General features: G+C 39.6%; 3 protein-coding genes and 1 non-coding gene across 8 annotated transcripts in view; 3 read left to right on the forward strand and 1 right to left on the reverse strand.

Annotated features, from left to right (window-relative positions):
- The window catches only part of sgsm1a (small G protein signaling modulator 1a), a 35806-nt gene extending 20942 nt beyond the window's left edge, over positions 1-14864 (forward strand). For 4 of the 5 annotated variants that reach the window (XM_023958470.2, XM_078952942.1, XM_023958471.2 and 1 more), the window contains 19 exons: positions 1902-2047; positions 2369-2506; positions 2778-2902; positions 3444-3511; positions 3613-3776; positions 4739-4874; positions 5530-5659; positions 6039-6103; positions 6214-6359; positions 7073-7201; positions 7285-7467; positions 7898-7963; positions 8077-9117; positions 9225-9349; positions 10181-10263; positions 10397-10506; positions 10595-10691; positions 11438-11605; positions 13304-14864. In XM_023958470.2, coding sequence (XP_023814238.1) covers positions 1902-2047; positions 2369-2506; positions 2778-2902; positions 3444-3511; positions 3613-3776; positions 4739-4874; positions 5530-5659; positions 6039-6103; positions 6214-6359; positions 7073-7201; positions 7285-7467; positions 7898-7963; positions 8077-9117; positions 9225-9349; positions 10181-10263; positions 10397-10506; positions 10595-10691; positions 11438-11605; positions 13304-13392 — 3209 coding nt within the window. In that variant the 3' untranslated portion in view covers positions 13393-14864. Of the gene's footprint in view, positions 1-1901; positions 2048-2368; positions 2507-2777; positions 2903-3443; positions 3512-3612; positions 3777-4738; positions 4875-5529; positions 5660-6038; positions 6104-6213; positions 6360-7072; positions 7202-7284; positions 7468-7897; positions 7964-8076; positions 9118-9224; positions 9350-10180; positions 10264-10396; positions 10507-10594; positions 10692-11437; positions 11606-12882; positions 13121-13303 lie in introns of those variants that run through there. The other variant, XM_078952941.1, reaches the window with a different exon arrangement.
- Positions 14865-15006: 142 nt separating this feature from the next.
- trnak-uuu (transfer RNA lysine (anticodon UUU)) lies at positions 15007-15079 on the reverse strand. The gene has a single exon. It is a non-coding gene; the product is annotated as a tRNA-Lys (tRNA).
- A 199-nt stretch (positions 15080-15278) lies between these two features.
- On the forward strand, positions 15279-18857 carry gatc (glutamyl-tRNA amidotransferase subunit C). Its single transcript, XM_020705945.3, has 5 exons — positions 15279-15616; positions 17042-17092; positions 17428-17597; positions 17667-17770; positions 17904-18857. Exons 1-5 carry the CDS (start codon positions 15419-15421, stop codon positions 17963-17965), a joined length of 585 nt encoding a protein of 194 aa, XP_020561604.1. The 5' UTR covers positions 15279-15418; the 3' UTR covers positions 17966-18857.
- A 7-nt stretch (positions 18858-18864) lies between these two features.
- On the forward strand, positions 18865-19800 carry isg15 (ISG15 ubiquitin like modifier). The gene is made up of 2 exons (XM_004072388.4): positions 18865-19120; positions 19220-19800. Exon 2 carries the CDS (start codon positions 19232-19234, stop codon positions 19727-19729), a length of 498 nt encoding a protein of 165 aa, XP_004072436.1. The 5' UTR covers positions 18865-19120; positions 19220-19231; the 3' UTR covers positions 19730-19800.
- The last annotated feature ends 1412 nt before the right edge of the window (positions 19801-21212 follow it).

Here is a 21212-nt window from a genome sequence, read left to right on the forward strand (position 1 = left end):
TGGGTGAAGGCAGGGTACACACTGGACAGGTTGCAAGTTTGTTGCAGGGCCACACAATCACATAAACCTGGAATGAACATTCAAACTCCACACAGAAAGTTGGGACTTGAACCAAAGCCTTTTCACTGTGATGTTAGAGCGCTAACCACTGCATCACCATAGAATCTGAATTTCATGAAGGCTTCATGAGGCTTTTCTTCTTCTTCTTCTGAGCAAAAAGCAAACATTTTCCACTTAGCGCCATCTACTGGTTCCAAACTGGAAAAGAAGATTGTACTAATAATGTGAAATTTAACTGAACTTAAATTCTCATATTAAGACGTTTTTGTTTAGTTAAGACATATTTGACTTAGAATTTTAATTTACATGAACAACATGACCAAGAGCTTGTTCATTTAAATTAAAATATACAATCTAAGACGTTAGAACAGCAATAATGTCTACATGCAATTTACAGTGAGGGTTTGTATTATCTCAGTAGTAGCCTTTTGTGGTAGTTTTTTGTGTGTGTGCCTGAATAGACCTTTCTATTTTCCTTTAGTCCAGAGGTTTGCAACCTGAGGGTGCGGAGCCACATGTGGCTCTCTTAACTGTTCTGCTTCGCCCTCTGGCTAAAAAATAAAAAAATAATATTGAATCTAAAAAACAAGAGTTACTTATTTAACATTGATTCGTAATTTATATGAATTTATGGCTCAGGTGCTTCTACAATAGCAAGATAAAGCAAGATATGTGAGCTTTGTTTATAGCTGAGAGAAGTTCAAAGCACAAATTTTATACTGCGAAACATAGTTTAGTTGCTGCTTAGAGGAAACTTTCGAAATATTTGTATATGTACATTCTTTTTAAATGGTTATAATTGTTCATAAATCAATTACTTCCTGGTTAACAGCATTAGTAAGTAAGAAAAAAGTGTAAACTATATCCATATATATAATAATGTATTAACTTCAGCTAACTACTAACAAATTCTTATTTCATTAAATATTAGTTACTTTCCAGAGTTCGCTCCAAATGGAAGTAAGGCAACTCGATCTCTGAGGCTCCGCCTTTCGCTCCATTGAGGGTGCCGCCCATTTCATGACGTTAAACCAGAACCGGCCTCGGCAGCGCGTCTATGTTTCACCAACGAAAACAAACATCCAAACTTGTGCAAAGATGGATCTGCATATGTGCATAGACAAAGAAAGCGTTTTGGCAATCACCAATAGCTCCGTGGAGAAAGTGGGTGTTTGTGTTGGCCTAAAGGCGGTGCTGGCAGCGCAGAGCCTTCCCGGAAGGGGCTGTTCCTCCCTCTTACATCACAATGTGAAAACCGGCTTGTTTTTGTGGACTAGAAGGGGCTGGTGCTCAGAGTGCAGGTGTTTAGAGGAATACTCTGAGATGCGTGAATGGATTAAAATACCGCTTTTGGGTTGCTTTTCAGCAGCTGGTCTTGAGGAATTAACATTATAATACATATAAAAACTCAAAAAAGGTGATTTTGTAGGCCATTTAAGGCATAACAAGAGAAAAGACCAAATATAAGTTGGATTGTTTAAAAGTTGTCTTTGGAGAAGATTCACTGCAGCAGGGTGATCCTTTGTTTCACAGGGTGTCTATCTCTCAAAAGAATTCATATGACCCTTTGACAATAGTAAAAAACAAGTTTATATTTAGAAAAAAACATTTTTTCTTTATATAGTTTGTTTTTTATAAATAAAAAACATGCATTTATATGTTGTATAAAAGGAACAGCAACATAAATGCAAAGCAGTGTACTTGAATTTTTATGAACTTTATGGCTTTGCTCCGAGAGAAATTGGCCCAAATGGCTTTTTTGGAGTTGAAGGTTGCAGACCTCTGCTTTGACCGTGTTATCAGCCAATAAGAATAATCTTGTGCTTTACTCCATTTGACAGTTGGACCTTGTGCCTTGGAATACACAAAGATGAAGACAGCTGATCACTTCTGGACAGACCCATCTGCTGATGAGTTGGTGCAGAGACATCGGATCCATAGTGGCCACTGCAGGCAGGATTCTCCCACCAAGAGGCCCGCACTCTGTGTAAGTTCAAAACCAAAAAGAGATAGTCTTGTTCTTTTGATGTTGATCACATTTGTCACTCACATGCAGTAACAAATATCTGAGAAGTGAGTACAGCGAGTCCCAGGAAAAAAGACAGAGTGCAATCTCAGTTCCCATCACTCTTTACAGCTGTAGGTGCTGCCCTTGGTGTGTGTGTGTGTGTGTGTGTGTGTGTGTGTTTGTGTCTTCCCGGTAAACCCAGCAACATTTCTGGGTATCAGAAACACGGGCAGTGATGCGCACGGACGAGAGCGTGTTAGTCATCCCTTTGTTGTCTGGTTTGGTGTCTACGCTATGCAGATCCAGAAGCGACACTCCAGCAGCAGCATGGATGAACGGCCGTCCCCATCACCATCAGCTCGTGACTATGTGGAGTCTCTGCATCAGAACAACAGGGCCACTCTGCTGTTCGGCAAGAATAACGTGCTTGTACAACCGGTAACTGTCAGATTAAGTCAACGGCAAGATATTTATCCGCAAACAGCTTCACAGTGTTAGCCTTTGCATCTCTGAACAGCTGTCGCATTTTCTCTCAAACAAAAAGGACGGTGTGCTCATTGTCTCCTCTTTTTATCAGCACACAAAGCAAATGATTGTTTGATCAGTGGATTCTTTTATTTCTTTATAATCAAGCCCATCTGCTCCAAGTTTGTTCTTACTGACAACACTCGTCTTTAATTAAAAAAATATGTGCCTGTGGCTGTTTTAGAGGGATGACATGGAGGCTATACCAGGTTACCTTTCCTTGCACCAGACTGCTAACATCATGACACTGAAGTGGACTCCCAATCAACTCATGAATGGTTCCATGGCGGATTTGGAGTATGAACGCAGGTGCAAATGTCTCCTTAATTGTTCCTGCAATTGTATGCCTGCAATTGATGCTGTTACAAAGACAGACGTGTGCCTCAAACACAAGCTAGCATCCCTCGCTGCGATTTCTGCAACACTCGGGTGTTACTGAATAATGCAGTGTGTTTGTCTGTCGCTTTGGGCTCAGTGCGCTGAATAAACGCTGCTGATCTGATGAGGCCTATTTTCAGCACAGCAGCAGCCAGCAGATGCTTTATTGGCGGAGACAGTCAGCATCTCTCAAACTAGCAAACCGTGTTATGTTCTACTGCCTGTGCATGGCTTCTTTCACCCAAAAGAAATTGATTATAGCATTGGGGAGCTGTTCTGGTTTATTTATGCACACAAGGTCAACCTCATATTTTCATTTAGCATAAAATGGATAACATTTTGACACTTATATTTATTTATAAAATATGCAAACATTCTTGGTAATGTTTCATTGTTGATTGAAAATGTGGTGTGCCGATGTTAAAATATATTGTGGCTTTGCTAATGATCTATTTAATGTACTGTTTTACAGTGTTTACTGGGACTATGCTATGACAATCTGTTTAGAGGAGATAGTTTATTTGCATTGTCATCAACAAGGTATATGCATCTTAACTTACAGCTACATTTTAACACCACTCTTTTATTCTCCCAGTTACTACAGACACCTTTGGCTTAACAGGAATCCTTGTCTTTTGTAGTAGACAGTGGGGGGACAGTGGTGCTGGTCAGTCAAGATGGGATTCAGAGACCTCCACTTCGCTTCCCTAGAGGAGGCCATTTGCTCCAGTTCCTCTCCTGCCTGGAGAACGGCCTGCTTCCTCACGGCCAGCTGGAGCCTCCGCTTTGGTCCCAGAGGGGAAAGGTCAGAATTGATGGTCTCTTTGTAGTTTCAAATTCAGAACACAATGCAAATTTCTAATTAGTACTTTTTACTGGAAAACCTTACCAAAAAATGTCAACAAAAATGACATTAGAATTGATGAGTTTAACCAGAGCCTTAGTGCTGCATTGTGTGGAGGGACATTGATGAATGTGGGCTGTAGTGCTATCTCAGCATCACCGTAGTTTGTTTTGTGTGCAGTGACAGGTGCTTTTGTGAGGTAATGAACAGCTCTGTGTCTACAACCGAAAAACCTACCTTGGATGTCAAAAACTAAAGTGGGCTTAATCACAAAATCACTCATCATCTTGACACACGCAGGATTGAACTGCGTTGGAATACTGAGTGTTAGGAAACTGATTTTTCTAAACAGGACTGTAGATAAAAATAAGGTTAGGTTCGTACCCTTCAGTTTCCTGCACACAGAAACAAATGAATAATCACTCTGAGACAAAACTTATCTTTTGTGGAGGTTTTACTTCGTACAAACACGAAGGGGACAGACAGATGAACATGGTGCATTCAAAGTCTGAACAACGGAGCTCAGAGATGGGCTTGGTATATAAACCCTGTATTTGCATATTCAGAAGATCATACACTGGACAATGGTGTGAAAATCACGCCCACAGGTTGTTGCTAGAGAGAAACTCCAAGGTTGCAACGGAGTTATCTCTGAGGCATCACACACACAGAAAAAGGGAGTTTGAGAAGAAACTGTGAGAAAAATAGCTTGGCTGTGCTGTCCTCAAATGTAATATAATTTTGAGATGATAATATATGATGAATCAAGTTTAAACCATTTGTGTAATAAAAATAAAAGTTAGTGTAATAAAAAGTAAAAGGGAGTTTCTAACTATTCTGTTTCTAATTATTCTTAACACTTAGTATTGTAGTATCTTGATTTTTTTTCTAGGTCTTATATGTTTTTCCTGCTCTTTTTGCAGGGAAAGGTGTTTCCCAAACTGAAGAAAAGGCTTCCCCCTGGATCTGGATCCTCAGACTCTGTATCCGACAAGGAGGAAGATGAAGCCATGGACTATGTCTTCCGCATCCTCTTTCCAAACAGCCGCTCAGAATTTGGTGGGTTTCCCTTATGAGCAGATCCTAGGGGCTTCGCCAGGATCTTTCACTTTAATGGAGACTTAACTCGTTGTTTGTTTTGCTGTGACTGTAACCCTCCCTCCCTGTTTGACGTCATCTCTTTCTATTCAAATGAGTGGACAGTCCCCCCTCCAAAACAGGGACCTTTGTTGTACCCAAGAGGTTCTGGAGCTGTCATGAAGAATCCCTCTCAGTCACAGGAAGCTGTTGTAACACTGTCAGACCTCGGCTCCTCTGTCCATCTCTCAGCTTGCCTCGCTTTAATTCCTATATCTAATATCCTCCTGGCTTGACCTGAACCACTGGTGAAATTTATTGATGTGCTGTGTTATTAAATCCACATTATGTCGCACCTTTCCTACTGCATCCCCACACAATAACCTTTTAACAGGCTTTTAACATCTGATAGGGTGATTAATCTAACATGGCTTTCTCTCCAGGGATTTTATTCTTTCCAAACGCTGCATTAAGTATGCTTTTGAATTATTCAATAATTCCATAGATCCCTCAACCGTGTGCTTTGTCTCTGCTCCAACAGTTATTTAAGTACAAAAATGCTGTACTTCCTGTCTTAAATCCGTCTTAGTGGGAAGGTTTCAAAGGAAAAATGAAGTTGAACGCTTTTTGCTTGCAGCTTTGCCCCCAGACCTGATGGATCAGGGAGCTACGATGTGGCAGCCCCCTCTCAGGAAGGCATCGTGCTCCTCCTGCTCTCACGGGAGCTTCTCTGACGGGACGGCACTCAAGGGGTGCAACTACGAGAGGTGACAAACGAATACATGCCGCCGACAGCGAGGGCTGCACTGACTCACTGTACAAACAATGCAGAGACGAATGAAAGATACAAGAACATGGCAACTACACAATCACATGACATTTAACTCGCTGTAGAGGGGACGTGTTGGGGAGGGCAAAATTGATAAGAATGGGCAGAAATAAAGACCAGCTGCTGGGCTAATTTGTTCTGTATGACAGCACAATAGTACATCATTTGATGAAAGGTCAGCTTTAGCCCCTATGTTAAGCCTTAAGTCAGATTTAGTCTGTTATGTTCACAATTATCTGATGACCTGATGTGAATGGTTTCATGGCAGTGTAAAGGTAGTGTTGGAAGGATGGGTGATGTGTGCTGTTCTCTTGCAGGACTCCTCTGAAGCTGCTGTGTGATAACATGAAATACCAAATCATCTCCAGGGCGTTTTACGGCTGTATGCACTTCCTCCACTATCCAAAATACACAAAATACACACAAAATGTGCTGCAAATGGAGGTGGAATGACCACTTGCTGTTGAAACAATTAACTGTGTCATCCATCAGGGCTTGCGTACTGTCGACACCTGTCCACTGTGCGCACACACCTGTCCGCTCTTGTCAATCACACCATCGTGGCGCCGGATGTGCCAGGTGACGCATACGAAGGGCTCACCACAGATGTGTGGCAGACATTTCTCCAGGACAGCACAGTAAGGATCTCCGGATTCCCTGAAGTGCACCACAAACTGCACATAAACTGCTGGCGTTCACACACATTCACAACAGCATCCCTGTTTCCATGTCAACCTATGAACAGGACTTCACTCCCATAACACTGGAATAATTGGATTTTGATTTGCAACTTTAATTAAACATACATTTTTTAAGAGATAACATTTTTATACTTTTATTCAAATCTTCATTTGCTTTTTTAAAACTCTTTGCACATAACTAGCAATATGAAATGAACAAGAATGAAACTTTCTTTTCTGAAATCAAAAATTCTTACGACAACCTAAACAAGATTAAAAATAAAGAATAAAAAATTACTTTGTAGGCAAATCGATTAATAGGTTTGATAAATCAGTATGATCTGTTTGATGTCAATGAACTGATCTTTTTAAACATCTCTATCACCCTCTTGTCTATTTTTAATTCATCTTTCACACTACTGCAAGTAATGAAGCGAGACTAATAGTCTGTGGCATGAGGATGCCTTTATTTAGAGGAAAGGATTTTCATCTGAAGACAGAAAAGCTCTGAAAGGACAATACAAATGGCTTATTTTTTCTCAAATATTGATAACCAGCCTGGTGTTGCTGTTTGATTACACTTCTTAGGGTTTAACTGCCATTTTAAACAAAGAAAGGCAAATAGAAAGGTTTTTGAAATAGTTCATACGTGGTTTATTTTATATTTTTAGGCCTACAAGGAGCATGAGCTTCTCCGCCTGGTTTACTTTGGAGGGGTGGAGCCCTCGCTGCGGAAAGACGTGTGGCCATTCCTGCTGGGTCATTACAAGTTTGGAATGTCCAAGGCTCAGAGGAAAGAGGTGAGTTGTTGGGATTTCAGCGTTACCTCAGAGGCTCTCACTCCTGAATTACTCACCCTTGACTCCTCGCCTTTTTACTGCAGGTGGATGAACAAGTGCGGGAGAGCTACCAGCAGACCATGAGCGAGTGGCTGGGCTGCGAGGGCATAGTCCGCCAGCGAGAGAAGGAGCAACATGCAGCAGCGCTGGCAAAGTGCTCCTCAGGGGCCAGTATAGACAACTCTGGTCAGAGGATGACCCATCATGATTCTACTGTGAGCAATGAGGTAAGGCAGGGGAGAGAATCATTCACACTGAAACATGTCAGATCTGACATCAACTGGACCACAGAAAGGAGTTGTTGATAAATAGCAGAGAGGCTGTAGTGCAGAAAGTCTAATATTTCATGGGTTTGTGCTTCTGGAAAAAATCTGAAATCTATTTTTTATAAGAACTGCACTCGAGAAGTGCTGTGCAAACAGCTTTTTCTAGATATGAATCTGAAGCTTAATCCTGCAGCCTTTGAAAAACATCTGTTTACAGGCTGTTTTTCTCCTTTTATGGGTTTTTGTTAAAAGAAAAAATACGACTAAAAACGTTGTTTTATATTTTTTGGCAGAGCAGGTTGTGGGAATGCCCTTTAAAAATGAGATTAATACACAGAAGTATTTTTCAAAGCATTACTTTTCTTGAAAATATTCTCTCCTGCTGTCCCAGTCCTCCAGGAGCTCAGACAGGCAGAGTTTAGCTCACCTGCAGAGCGATTCTAGTAGTGGCACACAGGTAAGAAAAACCTGTCTCCATGATTGTCACATAAACTTTGACTTCTTTTTTCAATAAAGTTTTTTCAAAAATGGTACTGATGTAAAGTCATGTTGCCCCCCCTGTCCTTTCAGGTATTTGAGTCTGTGGAGGAAGTGGAGCAGATTGAGTTGGAGCCAAAGCCTGAAGAAGCCAAACAGGTACCCAGGATGCCAAATGGAGCCCTTCAGAATGAGAATAGCTCCCCCGATTCTGGACATCCCTCCTCCCGAAACTTTTCCATCACATCTGGCCTGTCAGAGGGATCGTTCAGCACTGAGGACAGCTCTGCACCTGATGCCAACCATAGGTCTGCATCTGTGCCTCAGACACTGCAGAGCTCCGTCAAAGCTGCAGGAGGACAAGGTGGAGCTCTGACAGGAAGAACAGACAGAAAAGTGGCAGGTGAAGAGGAAGACAAAGGTGAGGAAGAGGGGGGATTGTTTAACATGACCAAGGCTGTGGAAAATTTTGAGGCTGAGGTTGTGGAGGAAAACAAAGGCAAAAAAGAGTGTGCGCTGTCAGAAAAGGAAACGACTGTGGACACTATGGAGAAAACTGGAACAACAGCTGCAGCACAATCAAAGCAAAAACACACAGAGTGTTTCCAAAAAGATCTGACTGCTAACACAGAGGGAGATTCCAAGATTAATGAAAGAAGGATGACAAGTATCAAGGAATCAGACAAATCTGTTCTTGCAGCCACACAGAGGAAAGACAACACACATACAGGCCCTGGAATTCCTGAAGATGGAAGGAACCCTGGTAGCTGTCTAGATACCAGAGCCTTAAGGGAAAGCGGAGCCGTCTGTGCCTCTCAGAAAGATGTGCCTCAGGTCATGACTGACTCTGACGAGTCTCCCTCAGCCATTGAGATGGAGGAGATACTCACAGCCAAAGTTTCCATGGTGCCTTGGAGCAGTAAGAGACACTGTGAACCCTCACCTTCCTCTCAGGACTCCAACCCTCCAGTGGAACTCAGGCAGGAAGGAGGAAAAGTCAGTCCAGAAGCCAGTGAATCTGTTGTGTCAGAGCCAGAGATGGAAAGCCTTTACCCTCCATTTGATGCTGGGGTCAAGTCTGAAGACATCAAGGATGAAGTGACCACCAGAGAAGTGGCTGGGAGCAGTTACCCTGTATGCACTCAGTTTTTAAACTTCATTTAAACAACCACTGCATTTGTTCCAATACCACCTTCACTCGTGTGAGTTTGTTTCATTCGTTGTTGATCTTTGTATTGCAGCAAGAGCTTCTGGACTTATACACACTCAATCTGCATCGCATCGAAAAAGACGTTCAGCGCTGTGACAGGAACTACTGGTACTTCACTCCTGCCAACCTGGAGAAGCTGCGCAACATCATGTGCAGGTGAAACACTGACACCTAGAGGAGCAAAAGAAACCTTCACTTAGGAGTGGCCGTGTTGCAGAAACAGAGTGGTTAACCTCTTCTTTACAGATCACAAGCTTGGTTTCCGCCTTGCCCGTCCATGTGTTGAGGTGTCTTTGGGCAAGGCACAGAACCCCACATTGCTCCTGGTGGTCATAGGTTGGCACCAGTGATGGCACCATTAGTGTGTAAATGGGAATTGAATAATTCATTTCAAGGAATTAAATGCACAAATACTAAAGAAAACAAAAAATGAGACAAAAATCTATAGATATATCAAACTTATGATGATTAGTCATGATTTGACCAGGAAAAAAATAAAATGGACTGTGTCTGTGGAGCGCTTTGGGCCTTCAAAAAAGGTAATAAAGCACTTCATAGGTATACGCCATGTACTTTGAAAATTAGGTAATTTTTTTGGTTTTTGTTGGTCCATATTTGTTTTTACTTTTGTATTATGATGTAATTCAGATGAATCAGTTCAAAGAAAATCTAAATCCCATGTTTGGCCAGTTTAAAACAAACTGAAATTGTACTTTTTCTACCTTAAAGGTTCTCTTCAGAGCCTCATGTAGGTGACAGATTAGGTCTGCGTTCTTTAAAGCTCATATTTTATTATGTGTTGTGCTTTTATCTGTTTGATGTAACTTTGTGAGCTACAAACAGAATAATCCAGAATAAACAAGGCCATCATTTAAAAATGTTCATTTTTCTTACAAAGCACATTTGCCTCTAAGTCTTAAAAAGTCAAAGACTCATAGACTTTGCTAAATGGAGTTGAGTTGACCTCTGCTGCTTGAATCTTTCCAGCTACATCTGGAAACACCTTGACATTGGATATGTTCAGGGGATGTGTGACCTCCTGGCTCCACTTCTGGTCATTTTGGATGATGGTGAGCCGCCACTGGGTCACTGGGACTCCTTCTTTACTTCGACATAAGCATGTACTGTTCACCTGTTGCTGAAACAACAAAGCAGATGTTGCCTGATTTTTTTTTCTCAACTTATCTTTTCACCTCATTCCAGAGGCCTTGGCTTTCAGCTGCTTCACTGAACTCATGAAAAGGATGAATCAAAATTTTCCTCATGGAGGAGCAATGGATACACACTTTGCAAACATGCGCTCACTGATCCAGGTAATGACAGATTTATATTTATAACAGGCCATTACCTCCTTTTATTTTGTAGCAAAACATGACAGTTTTTCTCCACAATTGGGTGCAGATTTTGGACTCTGAGCTGTTTGAGCTGATGCACCAGAATGGAGACTACACCCACTTTTACTTCTGCTACCGGTGGTTTCTACTCGACTTTAAACGAGGTAAAGTGAAGCTGGAGAGTCACGGTTAGGGCCAGGAAGTACCTTTTAAACCTTACTTTGGATTGAATCGTCTGAAATGTTATCAAATCCAGGAATAAATATTGTGGGAAAAAAACCTTTGTTTGAATTGAAGGAAAAATTGTGTTTTTCTCTTTGTGAAGCTTTGCTCCCATTTGTTTCTGTTCTCTTTCTTCAGTGTAGCTGCTTTGTATCCTCCGCAGACATCTGCTTTCTTTCATATCTCTCTTTTGTATTACCACTGCAAACTCCCCTTCCTCCAAAATCCATAAACACTGACAGTTGAATGAGCCACAGGCCCAATCAAATGACTGCAGTGCTTGAGTGGCTGTGATCAGGAACCATAAGCAGAAAAGTATAAATCCTCATTTTCAGAAACCTTTTGCTTTAAAAGTAAATATTTACAAAAAACCTCTAATGTGTTATAAACTTCAGGAAAGTCAGTTAGAAAAGCAGAGAGTTTTGTAATTATTTGGATATTTATTTAATAAATTCAAAAAACAAAAATGTCAAAACCGTCAGGTCCTGTTTGAATTTTGTTGTCACACACTCATAACATTTTAGCTGTTTCCTTTTTTAAAGCCACGGATCAACTAAGCATTTTTCTTCATGTGATAGCTGTGGTTATTCTACATTATGTTGTGCAGCAAAGATTGAAAATGTGCTGAATGTGGAGAAGGACCTCTTAGAGACACACACATATTCTTTTTCTGTTTACTTTATTTCAGAGCTAGTATATGATGATGTTTTTGCTGTGTGGGAAACCATCTGGGCCGCCAAATATGTCTCCTCCAATCACTTTGTGCTCTTCATTGCCCTGGCACTGGTGGAGATGTACAGAGACATCATTCTGGAGAACAACATGGATTTCACGGACATCATCAAGTTCTTCAATGGTAAAACACCACACAGCTGATGCTCACCTCTGGACGATAGTGCTTTTTGCCAAGTTTATCCCAAGAAAAAAAGTCATTCGGTAGATAACAATAGCTTTTTTTTATTGAAAAGAACAATTTTGCCATCTAGTTTAAAAATAAAAAATATGCATTTCTTAATGTTCTCCAGCTGTCTACAGAGTAAGACTTGTGATCATGAGACACAATAGGCAGCTCCCCAAGCTGAAGGCATGAAACTGATGTACAGGGACCCGACATTAGCAGCAGCAGTTAGTATTCATTTCTATGACTGAGTGTATGCACACCAGACATGTACCATCATTTGTTTAATTCATCATATTTAAGAAATAATATAGTGTCGCATACGAAAAATGGACAATGAGTCTAGTTTTCAATCAATCAAACACTTTATTTATATATAGCACTTTTTATCAACATGCTGTCGAACTCAAGGTGATTACCAAAAAAGACAGACAAAAATGAGTTAAAAACAAAGATAAGTCACAAGACACATTAGATTTAAAGCAACAACAATAAAAAATAGACATAAAAAGGAAGGAAAAGTTGTGGCTTTGAGGAGGCAATAGAATAAAAAATAGACAGGTAGAAGCGTACAAATGATAAACCATGAAAGCCATAAAATTAATCCAAGTGCCTCTGATTAAACCCTTTGGAAAACAACTCTCCCTCCATTTTGCTCAAGTTTAGAGTCACGGGCCGGGTTTCCTTTCTCTGTTTTTTTAAACAATTTAGGTTTTTCTCACTTTGAATCACAAAATTCATTCACAACATTTTGTCATTTACTCCCTGACAAGGCTTTTGCAACATAAAAGTTTTGATTCTGACAGTCAGGAAAGGTAATGGTAGTTTAATGGTTATTAACATGGTGTGAATGACATTGTTTGAAAGGTTTGTCACGGCACATTGTAACACCTGTCCTCGAATTTGTCTGCTGTTGATAAGTTTGTGATTTATGATGACCAGTTATTCTTCTCCAACTTTATAGCTACTGTCATCTAAATGCAGACTTTCATTGTGAAACTACACCAAAAATCCTGCCTTTACTGTCTTACTGAACCACATCTGCATGGTTGTTCTCAAACAGTGATCTTTTTATTGTGATTGGACTGTTTTTAGCCAAAATAAAAAACTTGTGTTAGGACATATTTTCTACAGAGCTGCAGGAGTTCATCAGAAAGTTGTGGGAAGGATTGTTGGTGCAGAGTAAGCCTCCCCTGACTTCCCATTTTCCTTTTGTTTGCATCTTGCAATATCAGAGCTTCGAGCCATACACTTATGACCCAGATGCCAGCTCGGACGAGGAAAACAAAGACGTACATGGATCTAGTGGTCTGCAAGTGGATGCATCAGAATTGAGTGGAGCAGGGAGCTTGTGACCCGCCGACTGTAGCACCTACACCCCTGCTACAGACTTTTGCTTCACAAAAATTTGAATAAATAAATACTTAGAAACACAATTTTGAGCTTAATTTTCTTTATATATGTCCTCCATCATGAGCCCAAAGAACATGTTAGAAATACAGTTTTTGGTGTTACAGTTGGCTCATTGGAGTGGGTCTCCAACAAGGTTGAACAGAAATACTGACTGAAGAAATTGTTTCAACATCGCCTGATAGGCTAAGACAAAAATCAATGGCGTTTCTGATTCACTTCAACTTTACTTTTTTTCTATTTCAGAAATGGCAGAGCACCACAACATCAAGAAGATTTTAACCCTGGCCAGAGATCTGGTGTGCAAAGTTCAGATGCTGATAGAGAACAAGTGATTGTGCCGTTTTTTCCTCTTTTGCTTCCAAGTGAACAGCTGTAGCAGCACAAGAGTCTATCACACAAGCAGGCACATCTAGTATACAACACCAACTTCTTATCAATCACCGTTTGCTGCTATGAGCCTAATCAACCGGATCTTCAGAACTATTTGTTTTGCCTCTATGAAAATATGCTTAAATTTGTTTTGTGTACAAGTCAAAGCCAATGAAACCGTAAAAGTCCTAATGTTTTTTCTTAGACATTCCTGAAATGTAAATCTTAAGAGTGCACTTAATATTTTAAGAAAAACGAGTTGTAGTTGCACATTACAAGCCAAAACATAAAAAGCTATATTCAACCAGAGATTATATTTATTAGAAATGCAATGTGAAAGTTTATATTGCAATTATTTTAGTAGCTGATGAGCTTAAAAAATATATCAGTAAGTCATCTTTCTCTTCCTGAAAAGGCGAGAATGTCCAATTTTTAATGTATTTCATTTTTAACACTCCAAATTTTGAATGGTTCCCTCAGACCAATTTAGAATCTGAAATGTGACTGAAACTCCATTTTATATTTAGCACTCAGTTAAAGCTCAGAGTGCTTAAGCTTCCAACTAAAATTTTGTGAAGTTGATATCCAACAGTGTTTTTAATGTTCTAGAGCTGCATTGTCTGCAAGATACTGTGCGATTCTATGTATGATGCGTGTACTGTGTAAGACTTGCTGTGTCTTTTCAGAAAACTAAGTCAAAAACTATTATTGCTTCAAAATGTTTAACTCTGTTAAATCATAGCTGGAAATCTGAGTGGCTTTTGGTTGTCTGGCTAAAGATTTATACTGAAAACAAGCCTCATTTAATCATTTCTAGTGAGATCTTTTTAATTATCCAGTGAACTTCTGTATATTTTGTAAATTGTGCAGTTTATTTAACTTAAAAGTCTTGGATTTTGTCATACATTTTTTTGTTTCAATATCAACATATATTTATGATTATTGAATAAATAATATATTAAATAAATCTGTTGCGTTGGTAACATTTAGTGAAAATTACTTATTAAAGGCTGTTGTTTTTCTATATATAAGTAGTCATTTGAGCTAAGAAATAGAAAACAACATTTCAGAATGATGCATTTTTAACCAACAAAATGCAAAAATTTGGATTCATGTTTTGACTATCTGTCATGCCTCCCAGTCATAACCAGAAACTTTTAGTTGAGTGTTTATATGTTGTTTCATGAATGTAGTAAGACTATTTGCAATGTATGTTTGTGCAAAGTATTTTTCTATTATTTCTGCCAAAATGTGCATATCTTTTTTCATTCATTTATTTTTCTTCAAATGCTGCTTTGTTTGTAAAGCTTATAACAAACTGTGTCCAGTTCCAAGTATGTACTGTAAAACAATAAAATTATATACTGGTAAATAAAATATGCAAAAAATGTGGTAGTTTTATTTGCTTAAAGAAAATAAAATTCTTCTCCTAAAATGTATGAATAGCAAGACTAATGCAGATAAATGGAGATGTTTTTATATATTTATTTATCTTAATTTAATGTCGTGTAAGTAAAATTAAACATTACTTTACCCATATCCTAAGGCTAGGACACTAACAAAAAAATCAAAATGTACGCCCGAACAGGGACTTGAACCCTGGACCCTCAGATTAAAAGTCTGATGCTCTACCGACTGAGCTATCCGGGCGCTCTGTGAAAGTTTGTAGACTACGGGTTCAAATCTGTAAACTCCTCAGTAGCGACGTATATATCGGAAGATTTTGGTTTTAATGTATTTGCTTTTATTTTACTGCTTTACTGTACTCTACTGTAAACTGCCAAATAATAAACTAAGAAACATCAGTGATCTGATCGATTTCAACAGAACAATTTTGAGGAAACAGGAAGTAAAAAGTGGCCCCGCCTCTCTTTCCTCGTGCAGGTCTAGCTAGTCGTAGCTATCTGTAGATAGTTTTATCTCTAAGTGAATTTTTTAAAGCTATTTTTTCCTCTTAATAATTTCAGACGTCATTAGCTTGCTATATATATGTATGTGCAAAGAATGTCAGCGTTTTGCCTTGCCACTTCCCGTAATAGCTACTATGTGCTGCTTAAACAGATTTGTCCTTCATGTAAACTGTTACTTAAAAATGTGCACTTTAATGCAAAGGTCAGGACATTTAACAGGGAAGGTTCCATCTTAAATCTCACTCGGTTGTTGTGCTCGAAATCCCACAATCCGAAGGTAAGCGACATATATATCATTGTCTCCATGGAAACAGTAACAGTTTTGTTTGTTGTTTTGCTGCTCTTGTGGTTTTTTATTTTATTTATTAAAATGCAACAAACATGTAGAACAATCAAATTGAGGATGCATATCCATTACAAAACATACATTAAATTAAAAACATGTAAAAACATTTTGTTTTTACTGTTAGGCATAGTAAGATACAATGTCTTTAATTATTACAGATTTTAAAAATTGATTAGTAAATGTGGAATTGACCGCATATAATAATGGATTCTTTTATGTTCTAGTCAGGGTTCTTTTCACTAAAGCCAAATGTGACATGTTCAAATTTCATTTGAAATTATTAATTCTGCACCCTAACATCAAGCTCCAACCTCTTCATCAAGTTTGGTGGGACGACCTAAAAGGAGTGTGGTGAGCAGGCTGGCTCTGTGATGCAAGGACCACCATCTCCACCTGAATGTGGAGAAGACAAAGGAGAGGGTTGTGGACTTCAGGAAAACTCGCACCCAACACGCTCCACTGATCATTAATGGTGCTCCTGTGGAAAGGGTGAGCTGCACCATGTTCCTGGGGGCGCACATCTCCGAAGACATGTCATGGAACCACAACACTGCGTCACTGGCCAAAAAAGCCCAACGCCTGTACTTCCTTCACAAACTGAAGAGACCTTCTACAGTGGTGCCATAAAGAGCATCCTGATCACCTGCATCACCGTGTGGTACGGAGCCTGCATCGCGTCCTGCCGGAAGTCTCTGCAGCACATTGTGAAAACAGCTGAGCAGATCACTGCTGTCCCTTTCACTGGCCTCTCAGACGTTTACCACTCTCGCCTCACCCACACAGCCATCAGGATTGCAGGTGACCCCATCACATCCATCCCAGAGCCACTTCAGCCTGCTGCCATCAGGGAGGAGAGAACCACCCAGGCCAGAACCATCAGGCTCAAAGACACTTTCCTCCACCAGGCAATAAGGAAACTCAGCTCCCTCCCAGCCTTACCCCACTGCCCCCACCCCCCGCTGCTATGACCTTAAACTGAAACACCACCCATCCTTCTTTTTCCACCTGCATCAGAACATCAGCTCAACCAAAGACTGCTATCACCCACTCCTCTGTTGTCACTTTAAACTATCTCATTACCACTTTTTGCACTGACCTACTTATAGATTATTGTTAGTATTATTGTTATTTTTATAGGCTGTTTGCACTGTGGGTTGAGAGGAAGGAAATGTCATCTGTGCTGTATATCATGTGCACACATTATATACAAAAAAAAAGCTGACTTGACTCTTTTATAGTTGCAAAACCCAAAAAAATTGAAGCCTCCCTTTTCATAGGAGTTCATTATAACCGTTTGTTTTTAATAATAAATTTGGTTTTTCCAGATGAAATTCAACATCTGCCTCTCTTTTGTAGATACCGAGGGAGCCAACATGGGAGCCAGTATCAGAGGACCAGCTTCCTCTGGTAAAATCACTAACACAAATGATTATTATTTTTTTTCTTTACAAAACAGCCGTTCAGTTATTATTGTTCTCTGGAAAAATCTTCCCTCCGAAAATGTTTATTACTGAAATCAACCCAAAATCTAAAGATAACCCTAAATAAGCAATTTTATCAGTTCCAAATTATGATCTTTTAAAATTAAAGTTTGTTACGGGTATAAAACTATGTCACTTTAGTTTGCAGAACAGATTTAATTGCTCCACAGGACTCAATAAAGCTAATTAGGAGATTTAAATTTAAAGTGGTGATGTAAGGAAGTTGTGTGATGTTTTTTTTCTTCTACACGGATTGCCCAGCCTGCACAAATCCCTCCAGACCTGGTGGACAAGCTGGAGCGACTGGCCCTGGTTGATTTCCGTACCAAGCAAGGACTGGAGTGTTTGGAAAAAGCTATACGGTTTGCAGACCAGCTTCACGTTGTTGACACTACAGGGATTGAACCAATGGATTCAGTTTTGGAAGACAGGTACAAACCACACAGATCTTCATAAAACATATTTATAACAATATAAATACGGTATTATAATCCATACAGGGCCTTATACCTGAGGGAAGATACGGCGGTGGATGGTGGCTGTGCGGAGGAGCTGCTTAAGCTCTCAAGAAAAACAGTCGAAGAATATTTTGTAGTACCACCAGGTAACAAAAAAAACAAGTATGGGTAAAGATAAGGATGTCTGCTCATTGCTAACTTGCTGAATTAAATGTGCATCTCTGTGATTTTTGTTGTCCTTGCAAGATCATTACTAATTTTTTTTTCTTTCTATCACAGGAAACATTCCTTTGCCTAAAAAAGAGGAGCGGTCTTCCATGCTCAAACACTCAGAGCTATGATGTGTCTGCAATAAAATTTATATTTGTTGTGTGACGGGACTGGGCGTGTTTGCTACGAGTTTCGCTACGTGGTGTTTTCTCAAGACTGAGTGTAATCACAATGAAAAGTGCAACTGCTGATGACCTGGAGGACTTTGTTAAATGTTCAGTAGGTGGCATCTGTCCAGCAACAGCAAGAAAATGATCACTTTGAGTTTCGTTTTATGCTTGTTGCGGCGTTTCAGACAGGATAGCTTTTTCAAAAAACTGGAGTCTGAACTGTATTCATTATTTAAAACATTGAAATCTGTGTTAAACACTTTCCTTATCCCACCATCAGACTTAGTTTAAAAACATTTCTCTATTAAAGTGATGTTTCTTAGAAAGAATTATCAAGAATTTCAAAATTAAAGCATATGAAAATTATAATTCAACTTTTTTCTGGTTTATTTGTTGCTCGTTATTTTTAATTAAAAATGTCTCAGCGGGTAAAACGTTGTTTATAACTGTTTAAAACATTTTATTTTGAAGGGTACTCTCAATTAAGAATATTCATTGTGCTTTTATTTTGATACTTTTTTTCAAAAATCTGTTGCAATTATAAAGGAATTCAAATATGTTTTGCAAAAAAAGTTTATTTAGAAAACTCAACTTTCATGGGAACTTAATTCATTCAGCCTTTAATGAAATAAAGGGTGAAAATGACAAGATTAGAAATCATTTTGAATGAAAATGTAAAGATTCTATAGGATCATTTGTATTAGCTGAAATTCTTTCAGTGGTTTTTGTGACATTGTTTGTAGGTATATCTTTAATGCAAATTAGTATGTTTCTATTACAGTTTTGGACCACAGATTTCATCATTTGAATCCTTATATGCCTTCAACAGGTAAATAAAAACTCCTGGAAACCCCCTGGTCCTGCCATGTCATGACTTCTGGTTTACAGGTAGACTGCTGGAACGTCATCGGACTGTCGTGATGTCAACAATAACAAATGACTTTTGGAGAATAGAAATCGAAACTTAATTCAGAGGTGGAAATCGAAAGCTTAAAAAAGAGGGAGGGTGAGGATTTTTAGAGGCAGGCTATATAAAGTCAGCTGAGTTTGAGCATCTTCACACCTGCAGGCTGACTCGACACTCTGTCTGACAAGTTGCTCCAAAATCCAAACCAGGTGAGATATTTTCTTCCCTTAAAACTAAATGATAGTTTTATTATGTTTTAATGATGTTTTCTATTTATGTTTATTTATTTATTTATTTATTTTCCCCAGATTGCTTCAATCATGGAAATAACCATCGTTATGCTGAACGGGACGTCCCGCACGCTGGTCGTGCCTCCCAACACCACTGTTGGATCTCTCAAAGCTCAGATCGAGACCGAGATGGGGGTTCCCGCTGCGACCCAGCGGCTGGTCTATGATAACTGCCAGAGGGTCACTATGAGCGAGGACTCCCGGTCTCTGCAGTCCTACGGCCTCCAGGCCGGGTCCCGGGTGTCCCTGGTCATCACGCAGCCTCCCGAGCCCGCCAACATCGAGGTGTTCCTCAAAAACGAGAAGGGCCAGCTGAGCACCTACCGCGTCAAACCCACCGAGACCGTCAGCGACTTCAAAATAAAAGTCCAGCACCGAGAGGGCGTGCCGGCGAACCAACAGAGGCTCATCCACCAGAGCCGGGAGATGATGACCGGAACCCTGGCGGACTACGGTGTGAAAAACATGAGCACCATCGACATGCTGTTCCGCCTAAGAGGGGGAAGCTGCCTTCACTTTTACTGTTAATTCTTTTTCTTTTTTCGGCAAATATTTATACTTATTGTGTAGTTAAAAAATAATAAAGAAAATAAAGACAAGTCTATATCTCTTTGCATTTATTTGAAGGGGGTCTCCCCAACCAAAGTAATGAAAAAATGTGTTTTAACATACTTGATTGATGAGTTGTTATGGTCGAAATTATTAGCCTTAATGGAGTTCCAGCAGACTTAAAACCGCACTTCATGCACCTCATTCATCACATCCAACAGGTAAACTTACAATCCATGATATCTGGACCATACCTGCACCCGGTTACTGAGACATCAAATTCTTTATAATCCGTTCACTCCATATCTGCTTAAAAAGTTACTGCCCCTCCTTAAATATCCACTACATTGACAATTTCCCCACAGTTGATACTAGACCAAACCTTTTCAAACCAGATGGCTTAAATCCAAACCATACAGGTTCTCATCTCCTCAGGATGAACATAGGACTCACCCTTCACTCCTTCACTGTTCCTTCCAGCCGATGGTTCAACCAAAGCACAACATCCTTTATTCCAGTACACATCACTAGAAGAGATAGCATCAAATACAGAAACAAAATTAACTGCAAAATCATTGGATTCACCTGCTATACTGAACGTGGCTCTTTTAAACATCAGATCTGTTTCAAATACGTCTTTTATAATTATTTGATTTGATGTTTGACCTGGCTTGGTACTGATGCACCAGCTGTTCTTCCTGAGGCCTCTCCGCCTAATTGTTAGTTTTAATTTTCTATCAGGGAAGGTAAGAGAGGTGGTGGAACAGCATCAATCGCTCAACAAGATATAAAAACTGAAACCATCACTTTAACTTATCATTCTTCATTGAAGCATCATTCCTTCCTGTTCGACAACCCACCTATTTTAGCAGTCACTGTTAACAGATCACCAAATCCTCCCTCCTGTTTTTTTTTTTATCTTTCATTCTCATAAGGCATTATAGGATTCTAACTGGAGTTTTTAATCTTTATGTTGACAACCTGGATGATCCTTTTTGGTCTGAGTTTTTAAATATTTTAAATGCCGGCATTTTTTATATATTTCTTTTGCCCAGCATGTGGCACAGCCAAGGTGTGTCCTCACAACAGAGGACACACCTTGGACTTGGCCAGGGTGTGTCCTCTGTTGTTAACTTGGCTGTGTCAGATCATTATTGTGTGTTTTTTAAGGGGACTGGTTTTATCCACTAGGAGGCTTCATTGAGAACTGTGACGAAACGCTATATAATCCCTGAAGTGGCAGAAAATCTTATTGACAATTTAAAACAAACTCCTTGCTCAGATTTTACCTTTGTACTGCAATTCTCTGATTGATAATTTTACAGACAGACTCGATTCAGCAGCTCCGCTCAAAACAAAAATACTGAAACTGAATCCAAAGACACCCTGGAGAAACTGTGCTATTTTACCTCTAAAGAGAATTTACAGGTCAGCGGAGAGAAAATTTAGAAAAACAAATTGA

This window comes from Oryzias latipes, chromosome 9, assembly GCF_053564925.1.
Source record: "Oryzias latipes strain Hd-rR chromosome 9, Olatipes_Hd-rR_3.1".
Lineage (NCBI taxonomy): Eukaryota > Metazoa > Chordata > Actinopteri > Beloniformes > Adrianichthyidae > Oryzias > Oryzias latipes.